General features: G+C 35.8%; 1 protein-coding gene across 3 annotated transcripts in view; it reads right to left on the bottom strand.

Annotated features, from left to right (window-relative positions):
* LOC126154582 (organic cation transporter protein-like) overlaps positions 1-15,353 on the bottom strand; it is a 73,891-nt gene that overhangs the window by 27,917 nt on the left and 30,621 nt on the right. For all 3 annotated transcript variants that reach the window (XM_049916164.1, XM_049916181.1, XM_049916189.1), the window contains 4 exons: positions 4,764-4,992; positions 4,585-4,688; positions 3,848-4,002; positions 2,471-2,639 (listed from right to left, as the gene is read on the bottom strand). In XM_049916164.1, the coding sequence (XP_049772121.1) occupies positions 2,471-2,639; positions 3,848-4,002; positions 4,585-4,688; positions 4,764-4,992 (657 nt within the window). The remainder of the gene's footprint in view (positions 1-2,470; positions 2,640-3,847; positions 4,003-4,584; positions 4,689-4,763; positions 4,993-15,353) is intronic.

Here is a 15,353-nt window from a genome sequence, read left to right as displayed (position 1 = left end):
GGTATCTGTGTGGTTTGCCCATTTTGGAAACCTGAAGATCACTAGTTCAGTTAGGGGACATGAATCTGAATGCCAGTTGCTCACAGAGCTATTGCATATTTATGGTTCAAGACTATCATTACTATGAGCTGAGCTGCCATCACTCCAGTAATGGGATGATAGAGTGTAAACACCAGACCTTAAAGACAGATCTAGCATTCATCCCAGAATATTGAGTCTTGGCATTGCCTTTCATTTTATTGGGATTGCGTACTAGTATTAAGGAGGATATGTAACATTCCCCAGCACAGCTGGTTTGTGATGAATCAATAAAGGTGACTGGTGATATTTTTCACTATCTAAACTCCTTCCATTGCAGTCAGGGGAACTGGCTGATTTTTTAAAAAGACTTATGCTGATTCCAAAAAACTCTACTAGCCATGTGACTAAGTCTGTTTTTGTATGCAAGGTATCAAAGACATGCCACACAATGATGCTGCCAGGCAACCCCTTACCCCACACTATTATGGCCCTTTCAGGATATTACAGCATGACAACAAGGTATTTATGATCAACAGAAATGATAAACCAAATGCCATATCAGTCGAGCACTTAAAGCCACCCTATTGTGATAGCAATTTGGGAACCGTTTTCATGTCAAACAAGGACAGCAGTAGTATGCTTGGAACTCATTCAAATGTAAATACAGGGTTATTCTAAATGATGAACCCATTTTCAAAACTTCATATTTATTCAAGTACAAATCCAATATGAACAAGCCTTATACCAATGAAAAGAGGAAGTTTCAAAGTTTTTTTCATAGTGTTGAATATCAATTTGCTGATTATTTAATAATTAGAAACGTGATAAATGTTATAAATGTTCAATGTGACCACTGTTGGTTGCACAGTAAACATCAACGCAGTAACCAAACTCGTCCCACACATGCAAAAGTGAATCTGCTGTTACTGAGTGCACTGCAGCAGTGATCCAGTTCTGCAGATCGTTCAGAGTGGTGAAACAGAAACAGAATGACAGCCCTATTGCCGTGTGAACTCTAACGGTTGCTCCTGAAACCATCACCACCCGCCTGCTGCCGCCTGCCAAAAACTTTGAAACTTCCTCTTTTCATTGGTATGAAGCTTGCTCATTTTGGATTTGTACTTGAATACCTACAAATTTTTGAAAATAGGTCCATCATTTAGAATAACCCTGTATACTTCATGTTAATGAAACTTGTTCAGGTATAAATGTCATATGTCAATACCCTGAGGTACCAGAGGCTCCTGGTTTCTTAAAGAGTTCTTAAAAGTTGCAGTTTTCATTCTGCTCCTATGTATGTTGTTAAAAAGGCTACAGCTCTCCCAAAAATGGAGGTGGGGGAGGGGAGGTTGTGGGGGGTTGAGGTAGGAGTGTGTTTGCGTGTGGGTGGGGGGCTAATGTCCAAATCAATTTGAATCAAGTTATGAACTTAGGATAGAAAGTAAAATCTTTGTTTAAGGCCTGAGTTCTTTGGATACTGTTTTGTGATGTATGCTTATTGTATGTGCTCTGAAGAAAGTATATAATAAATTGAAGAAAGTTCAGTATATTTAATATTGTTTATTCAGAGGTATTACATAGAATACCAAAATATATATGTACATAAAAGATGACATTGACTGCATTATTGTAATGCTTAAAGATGGATGACAAATAAATAAATAAAATATAGGGAGCATCAGCTCTTAGTTACTGCCCACAGCCTAATTTATGTACACTAAAACTGTGCTCACAGTTGCAAAAACAAACTATTCATTTGTTCATATGATTTATGTTCACTTATTACACAAATATGATGATGAGATAAAAACTCAATTATACAAGAACATGCATATCACATTCCTTCCAAACTGAATATTTCTCATTAAGTATGTGGAAATAAATGATGCTAAATACACAATGATTATTAGAAATAAATCAGTAAAAGGATGATCCTCAATTTCTGTATTCAGGAATGTCATAATTCTATTTTTATGAAAAAATAAACATATGCAGGACAACATATGCATGACTGCATAAACACAAAAATTTATTATATACATGCTAACAGGGACAAAACAAGTGTGAAGTGTGTATCAGAGAAATATTTTTTCTCAAATACTGTGATTTTGTAAACTTATTTTTAGTCTGACAAAAAACACATGAATATGATATTATAATTTGGACTCACTATCAAACACTTAGATCACATGAATATAGAAAATTATTTGTGAAACATAGTAACTGTTTTGTAATGTTTTTCCAAGTGTCCATAGCTTTGCCAGCTCATATGACATATGTTGTAGAATGTTATAATAAATGTCAGTCATCTCAAACTGCTGAGCAGAAAAAGAACTTCTTACACAATTAAATTCAAAAAGGTGTGCATCACTAAAGAGTGGAAATTACATTATTATTACAATTTTAAAATGACCATTACCACAGTTTATATTAATAACAATCTACTTACCACCAGTAGCTTAAGAACAGAAGTCCAGGTAGTGAAAGTGCAATTTGTAACATTCGCCAGTCTTTGATGAAGTATGCTAGCAAAGCAGTCAACAAGTAACCTATTGTGAAGAAATACTGACAAACAACACCAGCAAACAGCCTTTTGCTTGGACCAACCATTTCCATTGCTACAGGAAGTAATGAAAATATTGATTAAAAGAGTTTATATTTATGTAAAGTAACATAATATGAAATAACATGTTTTAAAAAAATGTCAGTAACTGTAACTATGGAAACAATGGAAAATCAACACTATAACTTACTACATCAAATGTTAGAAAGTAAATGGCTGAAGAAGAAAAATATGTAGGCAATGATAATCTTGAGAACTGACTACTCCATTCTCTCAGAGCTTTTAATTAAGAACTGCAATAAATATGAAAATAAATAGTAAAAAAATTCAAGAACTATTTTTTCCACATTGTAAAAAAGTATAAAAACTAGCTATAAAAAACATGCACCGGGAAGGTGTAATACCTCATTTACCAACCACATTTTACACCAATGCTCTCATCAAACAAAATAGCTTAAGAAGCTTAGAAACTGAAATTATAAAGGAGAGCAATATAACAAATGAGGAAGTTAATGCTCACTGAGAGAATGTATAAATCTGGTAGTTCGAGTTTTCAAAGGATAATACTACTCTCATTTTGATGTATTTTTCTATTATGTCATCACTCCTCAGCATCATTCTGAAAAGCGCATGCCAGAGGGAACTTATTATTAAACAATGTTAGAAAAGAAGATACATGATAATCTTACAGAAGAAATGTTAAACAGAAGACAGGTATATAAACAAGAAGTTGCACACTATAGCTAAACTTTCAAACTTTCTGTGTGTGTGTGTGTGTGTGGGAGAGGGAGAGAGAGAGAGAGAGAGAGAGAGAGAGAGAGAGAGAGAGAGAGAGAATTTGTGAGAATGTAGCTATGTGTCTGAAATGGTTCTGTGTGTGCTCCGAAGAAGAATACAAGTTTGAAAGCCGAGGTATAAAGTCAAAGCCCTTGTTTATGTACCTACTAACTGCTTACCACTTCTGCTATTTCCAGTGCAACAATCTAATACTACTGATTTCATCCACAGGTGATTATATCCCAGCCTGGTGAAGTATCCCTAGCCGAGTTATTATCTGTCATTTGCATAGTTGTATTGTTGGTAACTAGCCTTCTTCTTTTATCATTTTTATTCTTTTCAATTAGGTGCTAGCCACTCTTGATAATGGCAGAAATTTATTTCCATGGAATATTCAATAGTATATCTGTTTATAAATATGAAGTTTTTTCTGTCTTTAAAAAAAGAAACTCTGTTGTATACTTCCTGGAACAAATGACAACTCACCTATAACATAAGCTACCAAGAAAACACCTGATGTTGAAGCTCCAATCAGCATCCTTGCAATCATGAAACTAATGTAATCAGGCAAAAATGCAGCTACTGTACCACAAATAACTTGTAAAACAAGTGAGATGAAGAAGATTATCTTACGCCCATACCTAAGGGAAAGTTTCATAAAACTTTTAGTTCAGCAACTAAATTTCTTGATCAATGTAATTAATATATCAACTATACCAAACAGTATGTTTGCTGTAATAACAGTATTTTTCTGTTTCACATTGCACAGGTTGCACTAACTAGATTAGCAATTTTATGGATCAAGTAGATGACAGACAAAAGTTTTAAATGTCAGTTTTTGTTTAACTTTGGTCATTTATTGTACTAATTTTCTCACAACATTTCTAATGAAATCCTCAATTATTCTACCACAGGTCTAAAGCCATACTAGGAGAAAGCTGTAGAAGCTACATGTTTATAGAAGAAGTGACTATTTATCACTGTTATACATCCACAAATGAACATTGAAATAAAATTCAGTACTGTAGCTGGCTTAATAACATAAAAAGAACCTAAAAACTATTTCTTGTATGCATGGTTTAGGAGTTAAACAGCTCATCCATAAATTTCTGATTGACTGCTGTATTAATTCATTGGCCAAAATTAAGGAAATTGCCATCTACTTGATCCATTTAAGGAGAAAAAACAGTTGCTTAAACTCAATTATAACAGTGAGCTCTTACCTGTCTGAAAGTTCACCGAAGATTATTGAACCAAGTAAAACGCCTACCATGAAAAGTGCATCAGCAGTTGCTCTCAACCACGCATTTTTGCAAACCAGGTCAAACTGCCAATTAAAGTAAATTGTTATGGAATCGTAAAATTAATCAGACAGCTGAGTCAATGTTTTCATTTGACAAACCTCAGTTACAACACTGCTTTTGTAAACTGTTGTATCATAGATCCACTTGTCACAGCCAACAGTGCAATTTGCTGGAATATTGTTTTCAAAATATTCACTTGAAAAGTTTGTATCAAATCTGTAACATGATGACCAGCTTCCTGTGCTTTCATCTCTTGGGATACTCAGGTTTAATTCTTTTTCTGACAAATTATAGCTGGCATTGTTTTCTTCATAAGGAAGCCAACATCTAAAGGAAGAAACAAATACAAATAAAATATTGTCATTTTATGTACAATGTCTAAAAATTTTTGTACCTACTACAACATAGTTAATGAGTTCAAACAGATATGTACAGTGTGGTGTGTATGACAGAAATATGTGTGCCGCATCCAAATGCCACTTCTATTTTGATTACTAATTAACACAGATAATTTAAATATACTGAATCAGATGTCCCAAATAGGAACAGATATAACTTTAGCCTAGAAAGCAATGGTGGAGGTTACTTATTTGATAATAATCCAGGTAACAGATTTCCTTGCCTGAAGAATATCTTGATTAGTTGAAAAATATCTGCAGGAAGCACTCACAATATAAATTCTGACGTGGCAAAAGGAACACTTACTAGGTGACACTAATAAAAAGAAACCATTGTGACAAGTAGCATTGGATGTTAGACAGCCTTAACAGTCTTCAACAAAACATACAAACAATAAAAAATATTAATGATGTTATCAAAAGGATAGATTACTACTCACCATATAGCGGAGATGCTGAGTCACAGATAGGTACAACAACAAGACTGTCAAAAAAGTAAGCTTTTGGTCAAAAGGCCTTCTTCTGAATTAGACACATACACACACACATTCACGCAAACACAACTCTGTAATCCTGCTGACAATAAAAGCAGACAAAGTTATATATTTATGTCATACTGCAGAAATATGCTAACACATTTATACAGACTAGAATACTATTTTTTTAAAATATTAAGGCAGTTATACCAAATGAAAATAAAGTTTTTAAATCATGTTTGCACTAAGACATACAGTATCAGGAAACACAGTTTTCCACTTTGTGTACAATTTCACTTTTTCTGTATTTTCAGCACTACATTGGTCTTCCTTTTTTTCCCTCCTCATGAAGCTGGTTTACACTTGAAGAAGTGATTTACACCATTCCCAGTTTTAATTTCCCATTTTTTTTATGAATTTGCCTGCAAATATTGCTTCAGCTTATAAAAATATCCAGATACAACATGTTCCTTCAGGTTTCTTTTGAAGGTGTGCAGTTCCATTATACTAAGTGGCATCTTGTTATAAAATAAGCTTTCTGCCTTTCTAGGGTACCTGTCTGTCAGTTTCAGCCTTTTGCTGCCAATATGGTAATTTTCTCTAGTTCTTGTATTGTGGTCATGAAAATCTCTGTTTATAGGTGCTGTACAATTTATCACCAAAAGAAGTATTGTCTCATATATGTACAGACCTAGTACAGTTAATATTTTAAATTCTTTAAATTTGTTTTTGCAGGAGCCTTCAGTATTAGTTTTGCTGTGTACCAGCTGGCTTTCTTTTGAAGTTTTAAAATTCTCTGAATGTGTGCATGTGCTGTTCATTTCCACACTGGATATTTTCTTCATTAAGAATGAATTTATACTCATTTATTGGTATGGATTTCCCATGTCAGAAAGTTGCCCATCTCTGTACCCAGAAACCTATTGCAGCCCACTTCTAGGTCTGCAGCCCCAATGATCAGAATGAAATCTTCTGAGCTGACAGCTCCATTTGTTGAAATTTTGTACATGTTGCTTTCTTACTGTTGATCACTAGATTAGTTCCTGCAAAATACCGTTCTGCCATTATATGTTCTCACAGGTTCTCTTTTCCAAACCATTTATCAAGTCATTGCAGTAAAGCTGTGTTGTTGGCATTCACAATCACTTTTTCACTTACTGCAATGGGAAAATCATTTATGCAAGGTGTCGCAGTAGGAACGGTCAGTATTGAGGGATATGAGAGAAATGATCATTTGATGCAACAGTGTTTGGTAAACATGGGCTCTAAAATGCATACCTCAAGAGCTATGAGAACTTCTTCATCTTCAGCCTCCTTATTCTCGTTCTTCTTCTTCCTACTGCCTTCCCATTGACGTGGAGTCCACTTTTTAGGTCAATGTACATCATTTCTTATGGTCAAACACTTTCTGTGTATTTTGGCTTCTTTATCTTAGATCGGCATTTGTAGCATCTAGCCACCATAATTTAGGTCCTCTACATTGTCTCTGTCCTTGACCAGTGAGATGATAGGCTGAGCTGATGAATGAAATAGGTAGTGCCTGTACGATATGTCCATACCACCGAAGTCTCCATTCTTGCATCTTCTCGTTGACTGGAGCCTCTACAGCTGATTGTAAGATCATTGCATTGTTGATATGGTCAAACAGGAAAATGCCTAATGACCTTCTCAGTATCCACATTTCCATGAAAATTAGCGAATGCTTAGCACTTATAGGTGTGGGCCAATACTTGGTACCATATAATGCATCTGGCCTCACTATTCTGTGGTATATCTTTGATTTCATGTGGATTGGCATTTTCTTATCAGAAAGAATATCAAGACATCTCTGAATCTAATTACTCTGATTCTGTTTGCACATCCTCATTCACATAACCATCACTCTGCAGTTGAGAGTGCAGAACCAGAATGTGTCCATCATGCTGAGGGGAGCTCCAGCGATTTGTACAGTTTGAGGAGATGGGTTTATTTTGAGGTATCATCAGCATATAGCACTGCCCACAGTACACATCTCTGTGAGTCTATTATGGTAAGCATTTGTGACAGAACTGAGTCTTGATGAATGCCAGCTGTCACAGGAAAGCTTCCAGTCAGTCCTACAGAGGATCACCCCTCGATGATAGTGTTTTTGTACAGCATTTTTACCCAGTCTATGTAAGTTTGAGAAGCTTGATGATTGTGAAGAGCGTACCAAATCATTTGCTGTGGTACTCAATTAGATGCCTTCACTAACCCACATTGATTTACTGAGAGCTGGATTACATTCTGTAGCATGTCACTACGAAATGTTCAAATATCTCCATAGGGTGGGAGAGGACAGGGACTGGGTAGTAGTTAGTACATTCGATGCGGTCACCCTTGCCCTTAAAAATAGGTACTGTGTGTGATACTACACAACCATTCGGTAGGTATATGGCCGCAGTGAATGATGGAGTTGAGGAATTCTACCAACCAGGTGCTCATTTTTTTGTTAAGGGGGGTAGGACGTCAAACGGGCCGACATGGAGCAGGAGAGGCATCACATGACATTTTAATTTCCAGTGTCTATACTTTTACAAATGAATTCATAAAACTTTGTCAGCATCACCAAGAAGGATTCAGGATTCACACTCATTGCAGTGGAAGTTCGAAAACATAACAAAATAATTTTTTTTAACGTGTGAAATTTCATAATTTTTTCACTTACTAATGGCTGCATTTGTTGCTATAGGTACACTTTGCTTCATAAGCTAGAGGGATTCTTCAATGAATTTTGCACAGCATACATATCATACTTACAGGTGCATGAAACTCTAGAATTTATTTAATTTATGAAAAAACGAATGATCTGTTGTATTTTAAACTTCATGTTTAGAAAAAACACAAATTTTGTAGTTAATTACCTCAATTTTTACCACAGTTATTAATAGATTTGGAAAATTCTAGAGTTTCATACACCTTTAAGTATGGTTTGTATGCTGTGCAAAATTCATCAAACCATCTCTTTTACTTGTGAAGAAAAGTGTACCTATAGCAACAAATGCTGCCATTAGTAAGAGAAAAAAATGATGAAATTTCACATGTAAAAAAAATTACTTCATTATGTTATCGAACTTCCACTGTTATGAGTGTGAATTCTAAATCCTTCCTGGTCATGCTGACAAAGTTTTATGAATTTATTTGTAAAAGTATAGACAGTGGAAATTAAAATGTCATGTGATGCCTCTCCTGCTCCATGTCGGCCCATTTGACGTCCTACCCCCCTTAAGTCCCTCGATTTCCCTATGTCTCTGGGAAGGGCATCTGGGCCTGGAGCCTTTCCATTTTTCATGTTATGAATGGCACATTTGATCTCATCTGTTATGATACATGGAACTGGTCCAGTCATAACATTGCCTTTTTGTATTGGTGGGTGATGTAATTCAGTATTGTGTATTTCACAGAAATAATCGTGCCAACTTTCCAGAAACATTATACTGTCATGGAGCTGCCGATCATTCTTATCTTGTACAAATCTATAGTATCCTGACCTGCTGTACACAACATTTGGGCCTGTCAGGAGATCATTTTGTCCCATTCTTTAGTTGTTAGCTGGTTATATAAATGTTGGTGGTGATGTGCTTTGGTCTCTGCAACTGCTCATTTTGGATCATTCTTGGTGGGTTTCTAGTTCTGAAGGGTCTCCTCATTCTGGAAAGATTCATCTTTGATACTGTGAAAGAAACCACTTCTACTTCAAGCTCTTCACTTTCCATATTTTGGGAAGAAATAGTATGGACAATAACAAACTGTCTAGTAAACATGGGCTCTAAAGTGAATACTAGTTCAATGGAAGATATGATATGGATGAAGAACAAGTGCTCATAACTCTTTAAAGTACACACTTTAGAGTGCCTGTTTTGCAGACATTTTTATCTTTTTTTGGTCCATACAACCTCCATACAACATCCTCTCAAACTATGAAAGTCATAGAGTTTGCTATAGAAGAGAATTGTTTCACAGTATTGAAAATGAATATGATGCCCCAAAAGGGTCAAACACATCATTGATATTAAATAATTTCACAACCAAGACTGTTTTTATTCTGAATAATTCGAAACTGGTTGGTGTGGCACCCTGCCACAATGGAATCGAATAATTTTTAGATGAAGAAGTGCTCATAGCTCTTAAGTTATGAATTTTAGGGTCCATGTTTGCTAGGGCTTTTGCTCTGAATGATCATTCCTGTCAGATCCTTGAATACTAAACATTTCTCCTAAGAAACCATTTATACAAGACATATAGTGTAAGTCCTGAAACTTCCTGGCAGTTAAAAACTGTGTGCCAGACCGAGACACGAACTTGGAACCTTTGCCTTTTGTGGGTAAGTGCTCTACCATCTGAGCTACCAAAGCACAACTCATGACCCATCCTCACAGCTTTACTTCCACCAGTGCCTCATCTCCTACCTTCCAAACTTCACAGAAGCTCTCCTGTGAAACTTGCAGAACTAGCACTCCTGGAACTAGTGCATTTTCCAGGAGTGCTAGTTCTGCAAGTTTTGCAGGAGAGCTTTTGTGAAGTTTGAAAGGTAGGAGATGAGATACTGGCAGAAGTAAAGCTGTGAGGACAGGGCGTGAGCCGTGCTTGGGTAGCTCAGATGGGAGAGCACTTACCAGCGAAAGGCAAAGGTCCCAAGTTTGAGTCTTGGTCTGGCACACAGTTTTAATCTGCCAGGAAGTTTCATACCAGCACAAACTCCGCTGCAGAGTGAAAATTTGATTTCAGCACTTCTGCATATTTGACCTCTTGAATACCAACATTTTTCTCTGTACTTCCAGATTAATATTTTATTTCAACTCACTATTACCTGTTTCCCACTAAAGTATTGTACTATCTGTATCTTTTCCTTTTATACGACAGCAGCACAGTTTCTCTAGAACAATTCTGTGGCAGGCACAATAAAAAGCTTAGAAGTGATGTAAGTATAAACCTAATAATTTCTTCTGAGCTTCCAGAATCTCATTTATGTGTTATGAACTTTTCCATTTTTCTCATTTCTGAACCCATGTTGTGCTCCATTTATTAAGACAGAGCTGGCCACGGCATACCAAACTGCATGTGAGTAGGATGTGCAGGCTGCAGGGAGGTTGAGGCTTGGCCTGTCTCAGCTTTGCTCAACTCTTCACAACATTTCATTTAGTATTGTGGTGTGGCATTTTCTGGTCAGCAAAATCCTCTTCGATTTGGCAGAATCATGGTGTCAGTGCTGTTTATGCTTCACCATTTGTTTGTGGTATGAAGGACATTCACAAGTCCAGTGCTACTTGCACAAAAAGAGGGAGTGTATCAATCTATTGTCACCTGCCTTTGAAAATGAATGGGAATGCAGAAGAGAAGGATGAGAATTCTAAAGGCCTATTATGCAGTTGCATAATTGATGAGTACTGCAAATATGCTGTGAAACAACATTATGATACCATGTAGAAAGCATTTAAAGACAATGAAAGAGTGAAAAATTACAATGACTGACAGATGCGATTCATTGTTCCATAAATCAAGAAGCACTCTGTGATAAATTTACAGGCATGGAACACATGAAGAAATTGGTGGTATGAATAATAAAATTTCTGAAGTCACACTCAATATTCCACTTTCAGTTGCAACAGTTTTTGGTGGAAATGAACAAAGGGTATGTAGACTTTATATACTACTATGAAGTATGCTGGTTAAGTCAAGGGGAATGCCTGAAATGCTTTCTTGATTTGAAACCCTCTATTCCGGAATTATGAAAAAATGAGTGCAGGAATGAAAATTAAAACATCCAGAATGGATTGCAGACCTTGAATTGTAAGTGGACTTGGCTGAGCACTGCCCATAGTAAGACATTGAAGTGTGGAAAAACTTATTTCCAGGTTGATGGAGATGCATTTACAAAGAAAATCACATAATAGAAGGGGCAAATTCTGACAAACACATTCCAGCTGTCTAAGATCACTGGTGTTAAAAAAATTGATCTGAAGAATTCATTGTAGCATTGAGAGAACCAGAACAATAGTTTTCTAAACATTTTGAGGATACTGCCAATGTCACATCTGTTTTTGAACTGTCTCCAAGACAGTATGCCATTTCATTTGAAAGTGCCCCATGCATGTGCAGGTGCAACTGATTGATCTGCAGTGTAATTCTCATTTTGAAGACAAATCCTTTTACATTAAAACTGTCCAGGATGTCTATTTTGTTTTCCTCAGGTAGAGTTTCCACATCTCTGTAACGAGGTTACAAAAGTGCTGCCATATTTCAATCAACATATATGTGTCAAAGACGTTTTTCAATTATGAAACTGAATAAGTCACAATTAAATGGCTTTCTGAGTGCAGAAATCTGTGAAACTGCCTGAATCTGTCCATATGCAGACAGTTTGTACCACATGAAAATTATATTATGTCTTCAGTGCACCAAAAATCATTAAATAATACTGAAAATTACTTTTTTTGTTATCTGTGTTGTTGAGAAATAAATATCAAACCAAGCCATATGAAATGCAACTGCAGTGCCATTTAAATACGATGTGGTCACTGTTTTTCCCCTCTCCCACTTCCTCCCTCTCAGACAGTGTCGCATGCCAGTGGGGGGAAGTATTCTGCCAGTCTGAGTGCTGTGGCATGTGAGACAGGGCACAGTTTGTGAGCCAAGTTTTTGGCCGGCCACCACTGTTTTAAGATTTTTTTCTCTATGAAGTTTATCATTCTATTGTTAATTACTGTATCTACTATTTTAGACAGAACAGGGTCTATATTTTCCTGGGTATCCTTTACCCTCTCCTTAAACACAGGCATTACCTTGCTCCATTTTAAGTATTCTGGGAAAACTTCTTGCTACACTACTAAATTTGTCAGAGATTCAGGGCTTTTGCAAGATATTGTGGGCTCACTGCAAAAACCCATTAAGTGCAGATTTTGTCATTTTTGGGTTGCGTATGCAGTTTGTATCAGAAAATGATTGTGTTTCATCTGGAGAAACTAGTTAAATGCTAAGAAGTTCAACAGATGAGGCAGAAATCTGTTAAGTGCACAGTTAAATATTCTGTACAGCACAAATCATTCAGGTACACTTAAATGATTTTTCCTGTACTTTGTTGATAGTGTCAGTGAAATTATTTGAACAACAACAATCCATCAAATGCACTTAATAGCTTTCAGCAGAAAAAGATATGCGATAAAATGGAGATAATTTTGTAAGTAGATTGTGGTATGCTTTTGTTTCTTAGCTTCAACTACTAGAAAAGTGATATGAAGTTGGTGTACAATAACATATTATTACACAAACAGTATGACATAAATATCATTGTTCATTACTGGAAAGGTATCAAGGATACATTTTGTTAGCAGACTGTTGTAAATATGTGTTTAACATTATTGTCAACAGATGGCAACAGCACTCATGATTCATTGTTGGCCTGTAATAATGTCACATTACTTCAACAATGTGACATCAGTATTATTGTTGATTACTGTAATTAATGTGCATGAACAGCTAAATGCCCATTGTAGCAGAAGCTGCTGTGAGTTCAGTGAGTGCAGTAGCATTGTGCCAGTTTCCTACAATGAGTCTACTTCTAAAAGAAATTTCAAGAAGTGCCCTGATTGTGCCATTGGCCAAGAAAATGATACCCAATGAAGATGAAAGTGCAAGTAAGCAATAAAATGATACTCTAAACATGAATTTAATTCTTCCAGTACACTGATATTTTAAAATGTATGAAGTAATTTTATTTCATATTTTTATTTTAAGGAAATGAGTCTGAAACTCCAAGTGCATCAACTGGAACCATAAAAAATGATGCAAGCGGGGTATATGATGAAGTCCCCACATGGACAGCAGCACAAGATAAACCAAAGCAGTAACTGTATCAGATAAGCGGGGTGGAAGTCATTCTAGTGAAGTGGTCAGGTTTTGTGCTGAAGACAATGATTTTGATTCTGATTGTTCTGTCAAGGATCCTGACTATGAACCATGTTCCAGTGATGCAGACAGTACAAATCTCATGATTAAAGAAATCAGTGCCCTAAAAGAGAACAACAGTGGCAAATAAACGAAATGGAATAAAAGTGATCCCAAGACATGGAAGAAGAACACAATTAAAAAGTATAAAACTGATTCTTTTTCAGATGAAATGAGGAATTCCTTTTGTGGAAGCTTCTGGGACTGCAATTATACAAGGAAGAAAGATTTTATTTTTGGTAACACTGTGAGTCTAGCTCCAGCACAAAGATGAAGTACAGATCAGCCAATGAAACAATGTAAGAATTCTGAGATTCACTACTTAAATAAAGACAATAAAAAAGTCAGAATCTTCTTTATTAAAACCTTACATGTTTCAGCTGATGTTATTGATACTGCATATAAAGGAAAGGTAGAGAGTGAACTTTTCATAGGCAAAAGAATTCCACATAGAAAAAGTAAACCAAATGATGTGCAGAGTTAAAGAACACATAGAAGACTTTCTTACAATGGAGTCTCACTACTCTAGGAAATCCATAAAATGACTGTACTTAGACCCCAGACTAAGGATATCTAAAATGTATGCCCTGTATGAGGAAGAATGAAACGATTTCAAACCAGTAAGTGAAATAATATTTTGTCACAACAACAATCTCACCTCACACAAACCTAAAAAGGATCAATGTCAAAAACATGTGAGTTAAGAGAAAGCAAAGAACAATAAAGAAAATGAAGCTTGGAAATGAGCATATTGCAAGGAAAAATGAATGCAATCAAACAAAAGTTGCTGATACAGAAAAATGTAAAGCAAACAAGACATTTACATGTTCCACACTTGATTTACAACCTGTCTTACAAACACCTTGAAGCGAAGTCAGTCAAATGTACTATAGTCTCAAAATATGTGCATACAGTTTCACTATCTGTGAACTTTCTGAGCAAAATGTTGCATTCTGCTTTGTCTGGACGGAACTAAATGGAACTAGGGGTAGCTCAGAAATCTGTACGTGCGTTATGAAATACAATAAACAGATTTGACCAGATATAAAAGACATTTCTTTGTTTCACAATTTATTATTAATGTTATTGCACAACCTAGGTTTCAGGTTATAAGCCCATTTTCAAGTACATTACTGATTCCCAAAGATGATAATACGTCGATAAACATGATGACAAGGCAATGATAATCTCAACTTCTTAGGTATTGATCCATAGCTTAATGTACACTTACATCAATGACCATTTTTTTAACAAATTACATCCATTATTACACATTCTCCAATTATATTACAATGACCAGACTAAAGTTATGGATCAACTAAGATATATTTAACTATGATGGTCTGGGGCCAAACATTTTGCTTCTATCCCGGGGTTGTGATCTCATCTAAAAGAGGTGAATAACTGAATTGCATTTGCTCATTTAATAATAGGTGTGGGGATATACACATCCATTTTTTTAATTTTTAAAATTTCTAATTGGTCGAGTTTGGCCCCCTTTTCCTCTTTGTGTAGGACTTGTACATCTATTGTGTATTTGTGATTATTGTTCAGGCAATTTTCTACAAACGCTAAATCAGGCTTCCTCAATCTCCAGCTTGTGTGGTGTTCCTTAAGCCTGGTACAGATTGACCTCCCGATCTGCCCAATGCAGCAAGGCTGACACTTCCAGCATGTGATTTTATAACTCCACTTTTTGTGATAGCTGGTTGTTTTTCTTTTGCATTAAACAAGAAAACACCTATTGTCTGAGGTACATAGAAAAACACACAGAAACCCTTTGCCTTTAAGATTTTACTTATGTTATTAGATGTTTTCCCTATAAAAGGTAATCTGCACCATTTCTTTACCT

This window comes from Schistocerca cancellata, chromosome 1, assembly GCF_023864275.1.
Source record: "Schistocerca cancellata isolate TAMUIC-IGC-003103 chromosome 1, iqSchCanc2.1, whole genome shotgun sequence".
Lineage (NCBI taxonomy): Eukaryota > Metazoa > Arthropoda > Insecta > Orthoptera > Acrididae > Schistocerca > Schistocerca cancellata.
The sequence above is the reverse complement of the archived record's forward strand: the minus strand, read 5'-3'. Positions and strand labels throughout refer to the sequence as shown.